Genomic DNA, 20,214 nt, shown 5'->3' with positions numbered 1-20,214 from the left:
TTTGAACAACAACAACCACCCTGGGAATTTCAAGATTAAATGTATACAACCTACATAAGCAAGTTGTTCGCGCATCTACTCCATTCCATGCACATTATATCAATATTGTTAGTAAACAGGGACCACAGAACTCTCTGGTATGATCCTATGTGCGGCATCGAGTAAAGTCAGAGAGGATGGGGAGACAGGAGGGGGGGGGGGGGAGCAGGAAAGGGATGGGGAAGTATGACGGTGTAAAGTTCGGTGACCCGATGATTACAATAGGCGATAGGTTGATCTGTCCAAGGTCCCTTTCTCACTGTCTTGATAGTCCCACTCCTAGTGTTTTATTTCCATGAACGTTCCGATCGATTATGCATGCCTGTACCACTGTACCCTTTTCTTCCCGACAAGTGTACATTGTGCCGTGTAGACCTAACTGACCACGATTCGCCCAATTCCATTGTCTTACCGGTGTGATATTTGATGTTCGCCTTAACCATGTTAACTTGTTGAACCAGAATGACAGCTGAATGTAGTAGAAGACACCTTTCAACGTCTTTGATGGGAAGGGATGAACAATTTTGCTGAGTTAATCATTGAATGACCATCGGCGTGTGAATCCAACAGCATACTCCCTATACCGTCTTCTAGGCCCACATTGACTGAGATGAGCACTTGTTTTTTGGCAAAGCATAGCGTGAGTGTATAGGCATTGATTATAATTATGCTACTAGATTATAACCAGCAGTTGCACATTCCCGTGTAAGGTAATATATTTGATAATAACTTTGCTTTTGTTTTGTTTTGTTTTGTTTTGTTGGTTATTGTTGTTGATATGTGTTATTTCTGTCTCTTCACGCCTTGTAAAACAAGGCTTAATTGCTTTCCTTCACATGCCTAATTATTTCATTGAAATGTGACCCTGCCATTCTTCATTGAAGTTTAGCAATGGTGTTTAGGACTTCGGTATATCAAGGACGGACTGACTGATGGAAATTCGCGTCGGGGACAGATTTTAATCGGGCCCGATATCAGGAGGCGTCCTTTTCAGTATCAAGTTTTTGTAAACAACATATTTACCGGTTGATTTTCGCTGTAATGGTGTGTGGAGCAACCCGGAAGGGCACACTGCTAGGCTCACGTCTAGTACAGTAGGGTTTATGAAGTTGAGCAGGAGCTTTTAATTAGCTTTTACACTACTGCGGTGCTGCATGTCACATTATTACACCGGTAGTTGGTTTTGGTTTTGTTTTGCGGCCCTCTGTAATTTTGGTTGAATGTCTCCTCCTAAGAAGTGTGTGAGTCTATGTAATGACTCACTCAATTCCACCGATTTCATGGTATCGTGTGAAGGGCTATTCACGACGTTTGTTTTTAAACCGATGCCCACTCTTCGCAGCTTTTTCCCTTCAAGTTCAATATATCACAAACCCAATGCTGCAGATTATTATTTTTTCCCCAACAAAGATTATTTTCTGTACAAGACAGATTGCATTTACCTGCGCATCTTGATGAAAAAGAGAAAAAAATCAATGGCCACCAACGTTTACTCCTATACCTTATGAGTTCGGCTTGGGGAAAACGATGTTAACATGTAGAATTTCGAAGTGTCTTTTTTCCTTTGTGACGTGTTTTCGCTTGTAAAGATATTTCTGTTCTAATACACTTTCATGTTGACTCTCTCTTCATCTTTCAGGCACTGGGGGTTAAGGCTCGTCCGACAATGTTAGTGTGAACATCTGGCGTAATGTAGGAGCATCCAATACCGACCAAAGCAACATTTGGAGAATCTACGAAAATTTGATGAATCTATAGAAAGATGACTGACATGGGTATCTTTCTCGTGTTGGCGTCGATCGTGGCATTCCTTTGCTGGTACGTCGGGCGAATCCCCGTCCCACGAGGCCTGACGCAGCCCGTCAAATATCGCCTCTTGATGGTCTCACTCATCGTTCCGAGGCTCTGTGTAAGTGTGCTGCCTTAAAATTAGTAGCCTTAAAGAGGAAATCCGCCCCAAAAATAAATAAACCTGAAAGGAAGACAAAAAATATTCCTACAGAGCAATACAAAAATGACGAAAATCGGATAAGAAATAAGGAAGATAATATGACATTTTGAAATGTTACATTTTTTTTTCGGAAAATATTTCTTGAACAGTCCTTATGAATATTAAAATGAGCAAGTTTACGATGTCAGATTCTTTCAATTTCTTATTCATTTCATATTCAGAAATGACAAAAATCTCATGTATTAGGTGTATAAACATAAAACTTGCCTTAAAACCACCCAAAATTTCAAAAAAAAAAGAACAAACTAAATGTTAACTCTGATATATCTTGGTATGGGAACATGCTTTTACTTGTATTAGCTAGAAATAACACATTTTTCGAATCTCACATAATACATTTAAAAATTGTGAAGGTATGGCATCATCAACTCGCTCATTATACAAGGACTGGTCAAGAAATGTTTTCCGAAAAAATGTGAAATGTCAAAATGTCATATCTTCCGTAATTCTTATCAGATTTGTGTCATTTTTTGTATCTTTCTGTAGGAAATATTTTTCTTTTTCTTTTAAACTCTATTTCTTTTTTTTTTTGGGGGGGGGTGGATTTCCTCTTTAACATTTCATAAACTCGTGGGTCAAAGACATTTTTTTTGTATTAGATGACGCAAATGACATATTGATGACATAAATTTCTGCACTAATGTGGTGAAATATGTGTCATGATTCAGTTCATTTATGGAATCACACACAAGATGGAATATCACAGTACTATAATCTACAGGACATCAATTACATCAAGTATAATCCTCGCATACATTTGATTATTTGTTGATATAAACTGGAGAATATGCAGAGACTTAAAAAAATACGAGCAAAAATAATTTGCAAATGTGTATCTTTTCCCCTGTCTCAGGTGAAAGTCTACATGCTGTTACATCCGGGTGACGAATTTGCAAATCTGAAAGGCAGGCGACTCTTCAAAGAAGCCTTTGAACCTACACCCCGAGAGTATGTTAAAGGTTCAAACATCAGGTCAAGGGTCACGTATTTTGACGGGGTCAGAGTTCGCGTATACGAGCCAATAAAACGGAACCGCGACGGACTACAACCAGCATTCGTCTTTATTCACGGAGGTGGCATGGTGATGGGGTCACCAGGTAAAGTAAACCGAAACAGTCTAATTCTACAATCAAAAACCCAAATCAGAAGAAAAAAAGGCCCGCCAATAGAATAGCAATCAACAACAACATATGAAGAGTTTGTTCGCAAAAACCGATAAGTCCATATTTGCCAAATGGAGATATTTGCAATTAAAGGTCAAGAAAAATAAGGAGAATAATTTTTGCTTCTTTTGATCATAACTTCAAAAATGTAACTTTATATGTAGTGACCAAAATATCATTTAAAAGGTAGGGCCTATTATTTTGTACTTTATGACAGAGACCGTACTTCAAAATCTTCAAAAATGGACATCGGTTTTTGCGAACAAACTCTTCATATTATGTTAACCATGTTTTGTTGTTGTTGTTGTTGTTGTTGTTGTTTGGCCGTGCAACATGCTCTTTTAGCTTTCTTATTGTGAACTCTGATTGAAATTAATACACGTGTAATGTGTGTAATTGCTTTCATTATAGTGACCAGGTACTATAGAGGTCGAATTTGAATTCAAACTGCACAGTACTAGTGTCGATTTAACAATTACTGTGCAGTTGACTTTGATTGATTAAACGTTGATTTTGATTGATTGATCAATACATTTAACTGTTCAGTTGAAGTGGCAAATGAGTGTTTATATTACTTTCATTACTTTCCTCAATTACGTTTAGATAGATGGAGACAAATAGATGAAGTGATTTTGCAGGACTCGCCTTGAAACTGGAAAAAAAAAATCAAACGTTGAATTGTGTTTTTCTGTACCTTACAGAATCGTACGACGGACTGACGCGGAGACAAGCCGAGCGTCTCGATATGGTCGTCGTTTCCTTCGAGTGAGTTTCATTTTCATTTCATCTCATTTTTCATTTATTCATTTCCATTTTCAACAACAATGTAAATTTGCAAAGCGTATCATGCAAATAAAAATGCAATATACATATTCTAAATAATAATTATGTCAAAGACAGTATAATTACAATAGGCTGTAGCGCAAAAATGCATGATCTTCGTGATGATTATTTCCATGGTGATAGCGTAAGTAAAAAAAGCGGACTTTCACTCTCACTTCATGTAATATCATATCTATCAAAAACCCACCACAACCTACATGAATATGCGATATACCTTGTATACAAAAACCCATATGTATATTACAATTAAATGGTGTGTAATTCAGTTTGGCCTAATACCATATAATTAGTATATCACCTTCTTACTTAAAGGTACTGTTTACCATTGGGAGTAGTGATTTAAAAAAATGTTTAAGTTATCACATTTGACGCATATGTGTAGGTCAGTTGTATCACAAAACATCCTATCATATAAAAATTCTGCAATGAAGCCTAAAATATAAGGAGATATCACTATTTTTCTCACGAAACAATAACTGTAGACGGCTTAGTCTAGAAACAATCCTATTATAACTATTGTTCACAGTTTGTATATCTAACAATACTCAGCATTGATTATGCTGATTAGCGTTTTTACACTGGTTGTTTCTATCCCTAACTCACATTTCTGAACTATTCTGAAGCATTACAACTGGGTTTTTGTTTCATCTGCGAATGGTAAACAATGCCTTTATCAGTCACAGTATATGCATATATAATGTAATCATTTATTTGTACAAAGCGTGCTGTGATTTGATCTATATGCAAGTGGATAATCATATATTCATTTATTTATTTATCTATCTATTTTTCTATTTATTTGTATATGTTTTAACTTTGAAAGATTCTAATTACTGAAAAGCGATTTTTTTTTTTTGGGGGGGGGGGGGGAAGGGGAGCCGTTGTTTGCCAATTAAGTAGCCCTAGATTAAGATATCGATGTCCGTTGAAATGTGCAGAAAATGAATTTCATCTGCATTTCTCTCTCCCCAGCTACCGACTAGCCCCAGAATACCCATTTCCGATTGGGTACAACGACAACCTTCGTGCGCTGACGTGGTTTTTGCAACACGCGGATGAATTTGGAGTCGACTCCCGACGAGTCGCCATAGGTGGCGACAGTGCAGGTGGAAGCTACGCAGCAGCACTCTCCCAAGACATCTATGATAATCACTCTCTTCCTAATATCAAACTTCAGATTCTGATCTACCCCGGAACGCAGCAGCTTGACTTTCAGACGCACTCGCATCAGAAATTAGACGCTGATTTCGGTGACTACGGGGTTCTCTCCCGAAAGAGCGCCACGGAATTTGTAGTGATGTACGCGCGAGGCACAGTTGACGCACAGGCGATTAGGCGTTCGTGCCTAGAGAACGTGCACTATCATTCAAAACACGCCAGACCGTTCCGGAAATTCGTCGACCGGAACTGGATTCCGCCTGAGCTTCGTCTGGCCGAAATACACACCAAAGAGAGAAGGGAGATGAAGGAATCGAAGCCGGGACCAGACAGCGATGCGGTGTGGCGAGAGGTGTCCAAGTGCTATCTCGATCCGCGTTTCGCACCTATTGTGCGCGAAAATCTACGCGGACTTCCGCGCGCGTTTGTCCTGACTTGCGGTTTTGATTCCATGCGCGACGACGGTATTTACTACGCGCTTCGACTGAAGCAGGCTGGGGTCAATGTCCTATGGAAACACTATGAATCCGCTTTTCACGGTATTTTCTGGATTTCTAAGAATGTCCATTTTAAAATGGGCTTGGAAATGCAGAACAACGTTATTGATTTTATCAAAGATTATATCTAAGTCCCAGAATAATACATTATATGTTACCGCAGCCCCAACGAAGTACTGAGAACCAGTGTGAATTTCATTGCTGGTGAAAAGGGAAATAAAATTTGAATGTCATGGTGACAGTATTTATGACTCACGTGGTCTTCCGTGTGCAATATTGTCATTTTGATATACTTGAGGATGGAAGAAAGTTCTTATCTATTTGTGTTTCTGTCTTTAAGCTATAATCTATGTCCTATCTTACTAGTATAACATTTACATGGAATGCATATACAGGGAAGTTCAAATATTTCAGACATTAAGACATCACATTTTGTACGTATATATACGTTTCTTATTAGTTTACATATATTAAATATAGTATTTCTCACCTTTGTCACAGTATTTGTACACTGTGCTATAAATTATTTTGTGTTTTGACCCAATGCCTCATGGCTTCTAGACTGCACCTATGGTGCAATCGGAAATTATTATGTTCGGAACATCGTTTTGCAGGCCACTGAAAAAACCCCAAACAAACAAACACAAACGCGCAGAAGTAATAAGTTCATGTCAGTTACTCTAACGGACGTGCCTACGTTTGCCATGATTGTTGAATATTTTAACACAAGGTTAACGTTTAACACAAATTTCACAAAATTCTAATTATCAACAGTCATAGAAGAAAGAATGTAAACAATTAAACACACACTCTCTTGCACTCCACGCGTGCACACACACATACATTCATGAGAGTATTATGTGCATGAATATTATCGTTATATATATAAAATAGATTATATATGTAATATATACATTGTATATATATATATATATATATATATATATATATATATATATATATAAAGAATGGCCTCATTGATTTATTGTGTATACTCATACAAATTTTATATCTAGATATACGTAAATGCGTATTGATATCAGATATTACATTTTAATGTGTATTTACAATTGTAAATTTATTCAGTTCACAATTTCTTATTTGAATAAATCATACGATAATTCTTTAAAAGCACCTGTGTGGAGATCGCCTATATTGATATGATTAACATTCTTGTCCATTCCATTCACTTTACCCACTATCCGCTTAGCTAAATATACACTCATACAGCCCTATCAAACGTTGGGTTTTATAAGGAGTTATACATAACTTCTACATCGCAAATCCACTCGATACACGTTTAATAATGTTCACGTTGGCTTGAATGTCCAAGTCAAAATCTAGCAATGAAAACAGCAGAATGATTATAATCTTAATGAAGGGAAAGTTGCTGTGCAATATCAAACTTTTGTACATTTTAATGACAGAATTTTGGGTCACACATTATCACAGTTTGATTATGAAATGAATTGATGCCACTGCATACCTCCCATTCCCTTGTTCATAAATCTTGGATAAAATTTCCCCTTCAATTGAAAAACCAACAGAAAGACAATAACTTCCGTCCTATCAATTTTTCAGGAATTGCAAACATTTAGTTATTACCTTTGTGAAAGATATATACAGAGTGAGCGACACTTCGTTACTGATGAAAGGAATAATGTCCATTATGATTGAGACTAATTGACTATAAGATATCAAGTTCAAAATTTATAAACTCTTTTTATCATTCTGTGTCAATTTTGGACTGTATTAACTTAATAACTTTATTTTGAATTTACTATTCTAATAAAAGTGAACTTGAACATGAAGAGGACTCTTTCGAGTACATCACATTCAAGGACTCATTCACTCCTATAATAGAAAACTACATGCCTTTCCCTCCTCAATATATAAAAATATACAGATGTACATTTATAACATTATATTTTTATATATCTGGCCGATACATGAAGAATCTAACTTCAAGAACAGATACCATTTCATCAACTTATAGGATATTTGAGATTGAATCTGCAGAAATACAAAGAAGATAATTAAGATTCTTGTGATAGTAGTGATGACATCTTTTAAGGATATTAATTATCATGAGACAAAAATTCTGAAGTCTCATTGGAAAGGCATTATACAAAATGTATGTATTTTTCTCAGTGTAATGATATCATTTTACAAACTTTGAAAATTGCGATTACATTTTTTTTTGCAATATCATTCTTCATGTATACATGTACACATATATCCCTTTTCTTTTTACATCTATATTATAATATATCAAAGGTATATTATTTTTGTGTTTCCAGCTAAACGTAAACTAGTTCCATGTTCTTATTTCTCACTCTTCTTCTTCAATTTTTTTTTTGTTCTTTCATATTTCTGAGGAGACTTTATCGACAAATCATGCTATAGATACTTCAAAGCTCCGCAAATCGCTTCAAGCCGATGATGATAGATATTGGCAGTATAAGGTGGCAGTGTTTATACACCTTTGAACACCGGCAGAGACAATAGTTGTGTTCGAATGCACGCAGACTTGTGCATTAAGTCGTCTTTCGCACTGAGAAACGTCTTTCGGTGTGAAAGAATATTATGTGAATATTGTTTGACTCCCCGTTGGTATTACTTTGAGTGGCACACTTTCCCCGATGTTCACTGATGTTAGCACACTTGTCCTTTCCCGATATTTGCACACTTTCCCCTCGACATTAGCTCACTTGTCCTTCCCCGATGCTAGTACACATTTCCGCGATATTAGCACACTTGTCCTTTCCCGACATGTAGGGACACTGTCTTTACCCCGATATCAGAACACTTTTCCCATTGTTAGCACAATATTCCCGATATTATCACACTTTTCTCGATTTTACATTATGCGGATTTTTAATCACTTGTCTCTTCTTTTCTTCGATGTAGATCGTTGCCCAGTTGGGCTAGGTCGGTCTCTCCCTCGATGTAGATCTCCACCCCTCCGCTTGTAGATCCGCGATACTTATTGGACAATTTTTCCATGTGATCTCTATTCAGCGTCATGAATTCCCGCTGCTCGCGATCCGTCGCGTTCACGGCTCCGAGCTTCTGGTAGAACGTCTTCCCGCCAAAATTCCATCGTGACACACCCCACATGAGAGAATTACAACCGCTGTCGAGACATATCTGTGAAAAGAATATCGATAAATATTATTATACAGACGTACAAACGTACCTATAACAACACATATTATATAATTAAAAACGCACATTGTATCATACAGACACAGCCATGTACGCTGACTATAAATTTACGTTTTATATTTTGCCTAATCTTAGTTTATATAACTTTTCTTTACTTGTCTTTACTTTACTTTGCTTTGATACAATAATTCAATGTTGGATGCAGGACTATTGATTGTTAATCAATCTCAGAGTTTCATTCCACCTTATCAAAATCTGTGAGGTTCATCACGAGCGGGAGAGGGGAGGGGTTTATGTCAATTACTCAGGGGCGGATCCAGGAATTATGTAAAGAGGGGGCGCCTTTACAAAATTAAAGGGGGCGCACGCACCCCTCCCCCAATTTTTTGTCTTTTGATTTCTTTTATTCTAAAAATAAAAAAAGAATGGGGGGGGGGGCGCCCGGTGCGCTCCCCCCAGGATCCGCCACTGTTACTTGACCGGTGACTGTCATTATTCATGCGAGCAGACATACGGATACAGTAATACTAAGCATTCAATTTTCAATTCAAATGAAATTTCATTTTCAATATCACAAAGTTACAAATTCCTTGCAAATGAATAGATTCGCAAACAATGTTCAACCACAAAACGCTGGTTGATTTAACATTATTATTTCCGGCTGCGTAATGATATGCAACAAATCTTGTTTACATGACTGAGAAATTATAACAGGGGCCCTGTTTATAAAGCTGTTCGTAAAGTTACGCCTGACTGTACGAACGACTGGAATATGAAGTGCCAATACGTGTGCCTATTTCCCCCTTACGTTTTAACAAAGTACGACTGATGTATGTCAATATTTTATCTACATTGGGATAAAAATACACTTTCAACTAAAAACATGTGTTAACACGTAAGAATAATCATTCTCATCTGCAATTGTCAACTTCAGCTAAAAAAAAAAATTAATGATTACGAAACCCACTAGGCTTGTCATATTTAAGTCGTTCGTAAAGTCGTACGTAACTTTACGAACAGCTTTATGAAACAGGGACGTAATGACGAAAGCGACATTCAACAATACCTTTGACGTAGTGCGAAAGAGGGTCGGCGCGAGGTTATTTCCTGGAAGTCAAGAATAAAAATGAAAACAAGACGATATATTGAATCACCAACATGCTGATATTTATGGATACGTCAGAACAAGCGACGCCCCTGGAGTATCAATCAATGGTGCTCGTTAACATTGTGTTTTGGAAGTAATAGAAATGTCATTAATCATAACATGATTTCTATCTTTCTGCACGACCACTGGAATCTGTAATGAAGGACGATCGCGTTGCGTGTATAAGCCTTTTTGCCCTCTCGGTGAAACTTAATTGGTTTGCTTGTCTCGCAACAACACATTTACGTATTCCATGTGATATAGCGCTATTCTTCTCCATTTCAGACAGTTTTGAACAGACAACGGAATGACGTAGCCGTATGCGTCATCCGTTTAATACGCAACAGAATCAGAGACAAAATGAAATAACAAGCTCAATTATACTGTGTTTGTCCGTCTGCCTTTCTGTTTGTGTGTATGTACAGTTAATCATCATGCATATCCCACACACGATACACACATAGACAAATTGACAGAGACAGACAGACAGACAGACAGACAGACACACAATCATTGTGTATACATAAGTATTGTGTATCATATGCATTTCCTTTCGTAAATTTGATATCGTAAACACAGACCTATAATTATGCCACCCCATGCGACGGCGACAGTGGTACATTCGCAAAGATATAGGAAAAATACAACTGAAATGTTTCAGTTGCCGTTCATTTTCACTTTATGTCCAATTGTACAAAGAGATTAACAACAATTTAACCATGAAAAAGACGAAATCGAGCTTTTGAAGGGCGCACTTCTCTCCATGATCAACACCTACCCCTGTGACTCGACGTGACGAACATGCCGCTCATGAAGGCGGACCGACCCTTGTAGATGCTGTACATCTCGTTGAAGGTAGAGAAGCCGACGATTTCGCCGTTCTTGCTCTCCATCTGCTCCTGGGTGAAGTAGCACTCCACCACCAGGAAGGAGAAACGCGGAGGGTCGGTGAAGGCATCCCTTCTCAAGACTATACCAGGGGAGGAAGGAAGGAGATGGAGAAGTTAGATCATAATTCAAATTTCCCGTTTCACCTATTCATTCTTTCTCTTCTGCTTCATTCTGAAATTTGATTAGCATTTTCTTGAATTTAACATTCCGTGAGATGGAGAGATTTGATCCTAATATCATTTCCTATTTCACCTATTCATTCTTTCTCTCCTGCCCCTGTCATTCTTCATTGACATTTCTTTGTGGAAATTCACATAAATAGGCAAGAGATAGATAGATAGATAGATAGATAAATAGATAGGGGATGGACAGATAGGGAAATAGATAGACAGACGTAATTTATATATATATATATATATATATATATATATATATATATATATACATATATATATATATAGATACATATATATATACATATAAATAAGATTCAGATATAAATAGATGGGGAAATCGGTAGAGAAAGACAAATAAGGAAGCTGATAAAAATATAGATTGATGAACATTTGCACGCACAGAAAATAATATTATGTTTCAATATGAAAATATAGGACAACAGTGATTGTTTCTTATCGCTCCTACATTATCCCATAAGGCGTTATTCTTTTCCATTGCTCCTTAGATAGTATTGCTGGCTGAGGAGATACAGCAGACGTCTTTCGACGTTTATGATAATCTTCAAATTATGACGTCACAATCGGGGTAGACTGCCCCATTCACGAATCCTACCTCCACAACCCCCTCCCACCCCACCCCCACACACACATACACACAGGCGTGTCTCAATTTTAAGGTGGGGTCTTACTATCTTCTGTGGTGTCCACGGTCATGTCCCGGTCATCGCTGCTTGGATGTTGTTTTTGACTGCTGAATTCAGCTGTTTCCCGGATGGGACGATAGAGGTCGCTGCAGTCCTCCGGCCTTCCTTTTCGAATGATGTAGTATACCATGGCAACGCTTATACTGACCTTTTGGTGATTGCGGATATTCCAACGTAGACTGGTTCGCGCCCCCAAATCTAGTGCAGATGAGATGAGATGAGTAGCATTAACATTTCAGGCAAGGCTATAAGTCAGGCTATAGGCACGATATGCAAATTCTGCTACCCTATCAAATTATCTTAAAAGCATATCCAACACGAAATGCATTAATTTTCGCAACGATGTTCTGCTTTTGAAATGAACTTGCATATGCAACAGATGTTTGTACATGCTACACCCTGTAACATTTGCCTCTTAAGTTGAATTTGACTCTGTTTCTTAATGTATCTCCATTGAAGTACAGTAACAAACAAAACTGAGGTTAATGCTAACATAATACGTGTTCAATAGGAGTAACCTATAAACATGATGATGATGATGATAAATAGTCACAAGATTGATAAAAATGATGACAGTAGTAGAAGTAGTAGTAATAGTAGTAGTAGTAGTAGTAGTAGTAGTAGTAGTAGTAGTAGTAGTAGTATAGCAGTAGTGGTAGTAGTAGTAGTAGTAGTAGTAGAAGTAGTAGTAGTAGTAGTAGTAGTACTAGTAGTAGTAGTAGTAGTGGTCGCAGTAGTAGTAGTAGTAGTAGTAGTAGTAGTATAGAAGTAGTAGTAGTAGTAGTAGTAGTAGTAGTAGTAAAAGTCACTTCTCCCTCTAAAGTAAGTGTCACGGGGAAACTTGGACTTTTTCATGTTCACATGGAAACCTTCATTTGAAATGCTCTCCCGTTCTTACAACATGTCTCCTAAAGATTCCAAAAAGATAGGTGATGACAATTCTTTTGAGGTCGGTGTTCTACACCTTTACTATTACCCTCACGATACCTTCATGTTTCATACAGAACGCATTGAATTCAGTGAAAAAGTCCCTGCTCAGGCACTAGCCATGCACTGTTAAATGCCGGGATGACCACTAATCTTTCGCATGAATTTGATTAGCTACCACCATGCGAGATAATTGATTCAAACTGAATTTCGTCGATGAAATACCAAGCACACTGGGAACGTAATGAAAATCCTCCAATCGCGACGTTCAAAATGTGATCATTGATTGTTATAATTGTAGCGGCACATGAATGTGATGTCGCCTCTTGAACTGCGTAAATGAGAAGCCTTCCGCGCTGGAGACTGTAATAATTTTTCCCGCGTGACATCGATTGTCAGCTTTAATAAGGTAGAATAATAGGCAACACAATGGGAGAGAGATGACTCTGAGATTGCTCGCAATTGGGAGCGATTCATGATACAGCGTTGAGCGTTGATGAGTTTTGTGGGTCTCTTTATCTCCTTCATACACACCCGCAAGCACACACACACACACACACACACACACACACACACACACACACACACACACACACACACACACACACACACACACACACACACACACACACCCACACACACACACACAACACACATGCACGCACATTCACACTTTTTTATTTGGTTTTGTTTTAAACACTTTTTCAATAATCCTTATTCATTAATATTCAACCACACACCAAACATAACACACACACACACACACACACACACACACACGCACACACACACACACACACACACACACACACACACACACACAATATAGGAGACTGTCGTCATTTTGCTAAGCTTGACTGGAACAGAAGCATATAAGAAAAGCAAAACAAAATGTGCGTGTGGTAGTCTATGATGTAGAGTGCGTACATCCAATGGGTGTTCTAGAATTAAATTGTTTTAATGAAGATTATCATCATGAAAAAGGGGAAAAGGTATTAAGTTTTTACTTATCCGAGAAAATAAGCTGTATGTACAAGACCAACTTTAAAAAAGGGAAAAGGTACCAAGTTTTCATTCATCCGAGAAAATAAGCTGTATGTACAAGACCAACTTTAAAAAGAAGCTTTTCTTGAATTACATGAAACTGTGTAACATCGATGAATAGTATATGAGTATGTTACACTGCCAAAAACACATAATACACATGCTGCACGCGCGCAGCACTACTGAACATTTTTCTCTCACTACATTACTAGTATACAATGCTTAAATCGACCTTTTGTGCTGCAGACCAGCACTGAGCTTAATTCACCATGAGGCCGTCAGCCCAGTCAAACCACACTTATGGTGATGGTCTCCTGCTTCCTTTGTAAATCAAATATACTGTTTTTGACGATTCGTACAACCAGTATGATAATCATGGTACAGTATCGCATGACATTATACTTATAGCTATATTTTGTTCAAAATTCTTTTCAACAATGTTAAAATGTAAGTTTATTTTGTTTTGACTTAAGACATGTGAGAAGCAGAATAAATGCAAACATAATGAATTATTGATCTCTGTTTGATCGTGGTTGGTAAGAAATTCCAACGTTTTGGACAGAAGTGTCTAGACACGTTGAATACTGTTATTTTTGGAGTTTATATAGATGATAATAGGATGAGTAACGGATTGAATACGAATTCTCGATTTAAATAACCAGGATGATACGATCCCTCTTATACCATAAATCTACCGTATATGGATTACTGTTCAACAATGATCAAAGGTATCAAACGCTTGCTTTCTTTCATATTATATGTATTTTTTTTTCACGAGCCAGAAATTCTATCGTACAATGGTATTAACGCATGCATGAATGACATGTCCCAGATCGAAAGTGTTTCTATATAAATCGTCTTGTGTTAAAGAATTCACTGTACTGCTCAATCATTGATGGACTGCATTATCATTTCATTCAAATTGAATCCGTTTGTTTCTTTGTTGCTTTTAGTGCAGTCCTTCCTTGAATAATACCAATCATCATGCTTATGCGCAGATGTCACCATAGCAACGGATGTTTGCCAAAACGAGATAGGTCATTTGTGAACACACTGCCTGATGTCATCTATATCCACGCTGAACCGGAAGTGATTCGGAGAAGTCGCTTTGCCTATATCGGTGGAAATGATTACCACGACAGTGACCAAGCACGGATTTTGGGCTACACCGCAGGCAGTGTCTCTATGGCTAAGAGCAATTTCGTACAAAGATGCACGGAAATGCTTGTATTTTTCTCTCTTTCTCAATTAATGGTTTTGGTGGCTTTTTTATGTGTCTTGTAAAAAAAGTCATATATTCCAAATTAGTCATTACACATAAATGTAATTCCTAACATACATTTCATTATTGACTGTTCAATACAGTTCATCAACGCGAAGCCATGAATTTAGAAGGACTTTTGTCTTTTGGTATTGATAGACTTATTCTGTGCTGGAGTCAACGAAACAATATTTTATTCATTTGATTTTTGTTTTGTTTTGACACGATCGAGGTCATGCGATAAACCATAGAACATGAAATACAAAATGAATGGGATGGTTACTATTCCAAAAATAGCACTTTTCAATTTGTCGAAAAGGTCTTTGATATTTTCATTCATAGCATCATCTTATACAGCACTTTTGATATCTATTTTAGTAAAGATGAGAAATTCTGTCAAACAATCAAATTGTTAAAGGGGAAGTCTACCCTAAAAATAAGTTTGTTTGAATAGAAAAAAAATGAGGGGAAGGTGGTGGTGAAAGTTTGATCAAATTCTGATAAAGAATAAGAACATTTTGCAATTTTGAAGGTCCGACCAATCCAACAGAAATTGACCACTCCGTGGTGTATGAGATGGGAACTTAAGTATGCAGAAATGTTCCTGGGGGGGGGGGGGGGGGGAGGCTGTTGATTCAAGGGTCTACTGAAGTGCAGTGTATGACCACCTGTTGTGTGTAGAACAATGTTAGTATTCAAACATCCATGATAATTACTGTGAAAATATCACCTTTTTAAAGGACAAGTGCACCATTATATAGGCCTACGTATGTGGATTGAGTGAATGCAGCAATATTAGAAGAACACATCAGTGAAAGTTTGGGGAAAATCAGACAATTCGTTGAAAAGTTTTGAAATTTTAAAGTATCTGCGCAGTCATTGCTGGATGAGAAGACTATTACTACATTGTATGATGTCACACGTGTAGAACGATATAAGGAAAATATAAAAAGAATTTCACAAAATTTTATTTTTTGAAATAAGTGCATGTTTCCTCAACTTGCCACTGACGTATGTTAATGGTAATATTATTACCCCTGCCTTCTGAAAGAGGCAAGTCAAGTGTTCATTTATTATGCGAGAAAAGTGGAAATGTGTTGAATTTTCTTTACATTTTCTTTTATCGTTCGACGCATGTGACATCATAGGCTGTAGTAGTCTTCTCATTCAGTGCATTTATTGTAGCTGTTTTTGTTGTTGTTGTTGTTGTTGTGGGGGAGGGGAGGAGCGGAAACATACAATGTATATATTCAAACTATGAAATAATATCTTTTCTACTACTTAGGTGCTTTCTGCCTAGACCGTGAATGGACTTAAGAGTTATGTACGTTTCACGGCAATGATTTTGCAGTCCTCTTTGTGCTTGGGAAAATCATGTAGATCCCTCTTTGATAGTCATCTATTGTCAAATTTAACCCTTTCAGAATCGCCACGTTAAAATGCAATGGGCATTGTACATATGCATACACATGTGTGCCGCCGATGCATGGGACCTAAAGCGTTAATCAAGGACTTTCAGGGCTAGTCCGGTCTTGGTTGTGCGACGCTCAGACTTATTTTGGAGATTCTGCGACCACGTTGGCCTCTGATATTCTTTTGTAACAAAAGAAAAAAGGATAAGAATAATACTATAATTCCTGCAGGATCACGATCAATGTCAAACTGATATATAGTTTCTAGCCAACTTTGAAGCAGTTTACATGGGCCTATACTTTGCTAGGTATCAGATTTCATGCTTTAGATAATGACCTGGATTATGCACTTTTATTTAATGACAGAATGATATGAGCTCATTTGAAGATATTTCTTATGATATTCTTCAGCACACGAGGTAGTAGAAATATTACGATTTTAAATCGCTTCACGGTCACTATCGATTGCACAAAACTTTGTGTGTATGTTTGCTTGTTTGTTCGTTTGTCTGGGTATAAGCGTCCTTACAGGGGTAGTGATATCTATATAACCTAAGCTTGCCTCTCATTATAAACGTAACTTTCAAAGTATACCTTAGGGGGTGCTTAGCATGGCATAATTGTGCTGCTCAGGCCCTTTAAAACAGAACGACATGAACACTAATATATTAACAATCGGCTACGCAATGCGATTTTCATATCTGAAAACACAGACAAACCCACTTACGGCTTACAATCCCATGTCTATGGACGTCTGACGTGTTTTTTGTTTTTGTTTTGTTTTGTTATGTTTTTGACTTGGTTGCGCTCTGTCGAATATCATTTGTGTGAAATCGAGTATTACCATTTCATTACATGCATTATTACTGAACATTGTTGACGGGTTCGGGCTCAGTCTCCGCGGCCTCTCTGAAATATACCCTGATGACGTTAAATCTGATATACGTTAACATTTAATCACGTGCATGGATGAAAACAGGACGTGTCACGATGACGAATCACCAAGCTATACCCAAAAAAGAAATGGCAATCCTATCTCTGGAATGTCATGCAATTCTCATATTTTGTCTGAAGGTGACCTCCACGTACACTGACCGCACTGATCTAGCTCGGTAGGGAAATGGTATGGGAATCGAGAACTAAATAACTACATGTATAGGAGTAATTTCGGACGTTAGTGTATACAGTATATGTAATTAGTAATGCGGATTACGAATCGATCTTTATCACACCTGTTCATCGTCTCATATTCAAGCACCTCATAACCAGGCCTAGTCGAAGTTCTCAAGTCAGAAAGGTTATATTCTTACTTGTAAGGTCTTGTTTGTTTGTTTGTTTGCTTGTTTTCTAATCTATTCGGCACTTAGAGGTAGGAGAGATCTGGTACATACCCAAAATGGAATGATATCGCTGTGCACACCAAAGGTACCTAGACGAAATGAGCTGGCCTATCCCGGCCCTTCTGAAGTTGTGACAACGACGCCGATGGTACTTGAAATAGTAAGCCCTGTGCAGTGTTTGGCACGTCACGTCTGTACAGCAACGAGCATGGTATAGGTCCGGACGGATGTTGCAGGGTTTTAAACTAACCCTGACGTTATCTGTGTCAACCGAAGCGACTTCCGCAAAACATGACAAAGTCATCCCCGCAACTAACAACGTCTCCAGTTTCAAATAGATATACAAACAGACAGACAGACAGACACACACACACACATTAACTGAGTCAGGCATTTAAACCACTATTCTGAGTGTAACTTACTCACTGTCACAACGGAAGAGAAATTGCTTTGATTTCGCATTCACATTCCGTCAACCATCATCATTTGGATGTAATATTGAAAATCAAGTTGGCATTTGACGAATATCACAACCAGTGCTTGCCAGTTATTACCCCCCCCCCCTCCACACACACACACAGTATACGCACATAATAGCAAAATTCTTGACGAAATGATAATTCACTCTAACAAACACAGACCCAAAGCACACGAAGTTTGTGTAACTACATAACTATTATTACGGATGAGAGGGAAATACTGGTGGCACAGCAACATGTCACACATTCTGATAACAAAACAAATCACCACCACCATATCAGACTTAAGGTAACCAAAAAAATATTCTTTCCTCGCCTCAAGTGTGTTTGTGTGAGTGTGTGTGTGTGTGTGTATGTGTGTGTGTGTGTGTGTGTGTGTGTGCGTGCGTGTTTGTGTTATTTTCTTTGGACATAAACTAAGTGGTGTAACTCTTCATCTTTTTCATAACATTCAGAAAAAGTAGTAGTAATAGAAGAAGAAGAATGTGGGGATGAATAGCATGAAGACCGAGACGACTTCAAAATGTTACCAACACACTTAACTGTATAGTTCTACTTCAAGTCAAATAAGGGACACACACGAAGCGTTTGGCAGTTTCATTGGTAGTAAAAGTTTAATGGTCATTAATAATGATCGGTGCTTTGTATTTCTTGATCTTCATGCAGAAAACATGCAGAGAATTAATCACAACTCATGTAGATGATAATTGAATGTTATAACTAACGTAGGCGTAGTTAATGAGCGCAACCAGAAAATAATGGGCTTCATTACAAGATGTAAGTTAGCAGCTAAAAAATCTATGTGAAGAGTTTGTAATAGGTAGGAATAGAATAGTCGTTGATTCAAAGCAATATTATTGTGTAGGGCTATAAAAACTAACCAGTATGGTAGGCAAAGGTGTAAGCAGAGCGCATGACATTCAACAATTTTATATCGAAAGTGATGTTTGCTCTACATGTTTAGATTAAGGCCCTTTTCTTGCGAATCTTTCGTTTATGAAACTTACTTTGACATCTGTAACATCTGACATATTTCATCTCTCATTGTTTTACTCTTTACCTCTTTTATGATATTCACCTCTTTTATGAAATTTACTGTGAGATCTGTGACATCTGACATAGTCAATCCCTCATTCTTTTACTCTCTTACCTGACTTATTGTCATTTTTAGAAACTTTTTATACTTACCGACCCTTGATAATATTTTACCCCTGATATTTCAACCTGGCGCCAACACGATGGAAAATATCAAGACAGTCTCATAATATCATTACACCTCTAAAAAGGCAATGTTATTTATACTATAAAATGGCAAGATGTTTACGCTTATAGATGGTGGAATAAACCTGCTAAACGACACTTCGACCTATACAGACCCTCAACAAAAACAAACAAACAAACAAACAAACAAATAAACAAACAAACAAACAAGCAAGCAAAACACGCAAAAACGCAATACCCTCCCACGTTTGTAATGCTGTAAGCTCATTTACAGTTCATTCATCATGATATAACAGATACATGGTTACTGTCCATTCCCTCTTTAGCGTAATTATATGGGTTGGTGATGGGGTGGGGGATGCAGAAGATGAGAGTCTAGATAACTCTCACCTGAACGTCACTGAGGATAGAAATAAGATACTATGGTGTGACCAATAGTTAACTGGTCGTTGTGCGACCCTCAGTGAATCCTATTAGGCGTTTTATGCGTGAGCGCCCTCTTCAAACAGGTCGTTACGTATCAGTGAGTTTGCGTGACTACGGCCCTTCTTAACTGCAATTAGTTAATGGATGTATTTCACTCAGAAAAAGTATAGTCTTGATGCACACCGGTAATCATTATGTTATAGACCTGGATGACAGCAGCGAAAAGGTTTTCTGGATCTCCTTTGCTGTTAGACATGAACATGATGATCATGATGTTAGGAACAAATCTATTTCTATATGTATAATC

General features: G+C 37.6%; 2 protein-coding genes across 2 annotated transcripts; one reads left to right on the top strand and one right to left on the bottom strand.

Annotated features, from left to right (window-relative positions):
* The first annotated feature begins 1,801 nt into the window (after positions 1–1,801).
* On the top strand, positions 1,802–5,842 carry LOC139723789 (arylacetamide deacetylase-like). Its single transcript, XM_071634998.1, has 4 exons — positions 1,802–1,948; positions 2,904–3,147; positions 3,915–3,978; positions 5,029–5,842. Exons 1-4 carry the CDS (start codon positions 1,802–1,804, stop codon positions 5,840–5,842), a joined length of 1,269 nt encoding a protein of 422 aa, XP_071491099.1.
* Positions 5,843–8,588: 2,746 nt separating this feature from the next.
* LOC139723788 (thialysine N-epsilon-acetyltransferase-like) lies at positions 8,589–11,927 on the bottom strand. Its single transcript, XM_071634996.1, has 4 exons — positions 11,783–11,927; positions 10,805–10,996; positions 9,946–9,986; positions 8,589–8,861 (listed from the first exon to the last, which is right to left on the bottom strand). Exons 1-4 carry the CDS (start codon positions 11,925–11,927, stop codon positions 8,589–8,591), a joined length of 651 nt encoding a protein of 216 aa, XP_071491097.1.
* Positions 11,928–20,214: the final 8,287 nt, after the last annotated feature.

Source organism: Diadema antillarum, unplaced genomic scaffold (assembly GCF_040938485.1).
Source record: "Diadema antillarum isolate AM-2024a unplaced genomic scaffold, OU_Dant_1.0 scf00000200, whole genome shotgun sequence".
In the NCBI taxonomy this organism is placed as follows: Eukaryota; Metazoa; Echinodermata; class Echinoidea; order Diadematoida; family Diadematidae; genus Diadema; species Diadema antillarum.
Note: the sequence above shows the minus strand (reverse complement) of the source record. Positions and strands in the feature narration are given on the sequence as shown.

Excerpts from the sequence above, each read along its gene's own strand:
- LOC139723789 (XM_071634998.1), top strand. The coding sequence starts at position 1,802 with ATGACTGACATGGGTATCTTTCTCGTGTTGGCGTCGATCGTGGCATTC. Across the intron at positions 1,949-2,903 it reads TCATCGTTCCGAGGCTCTGT|GTGAAAGTCTACATGCTGTT; the intron begins GTAAGTGTGCTG and ends CCCCTGTCTCAG. Across the intron at positions 3,979-5,028 it reads ATGGTCGTCGTTTCCTTCGA|CTACCGACTAGCCCCAGAAT; the intron begins GTGAGTTTCATT and ends CTCTCTCCCCAG.
- LOC139723788 (XM_071634996.1), bottom strand. The coding sequence starts at position 11,927 with ATGGTATACTACATCATTCGAAAAGGAAGGCCGGAGGACTGCAGCGAC. Across the intron at positions 10,997-11,782 it reads CGTGGACACCACAGAAGATA|TCTTGAGAAGGGATGCCTTC; the intron begins GTAAGACCCCAC and ends CCCCTGGTATAG. Across the intron at positions 8,862-9,945 it reads TCTTTCGCACTACGTCAAAG|ATATGTCTCGACAGCGGTTG; the intron begins GTATTGTTGAAT and ends TTCTTTTCACAG.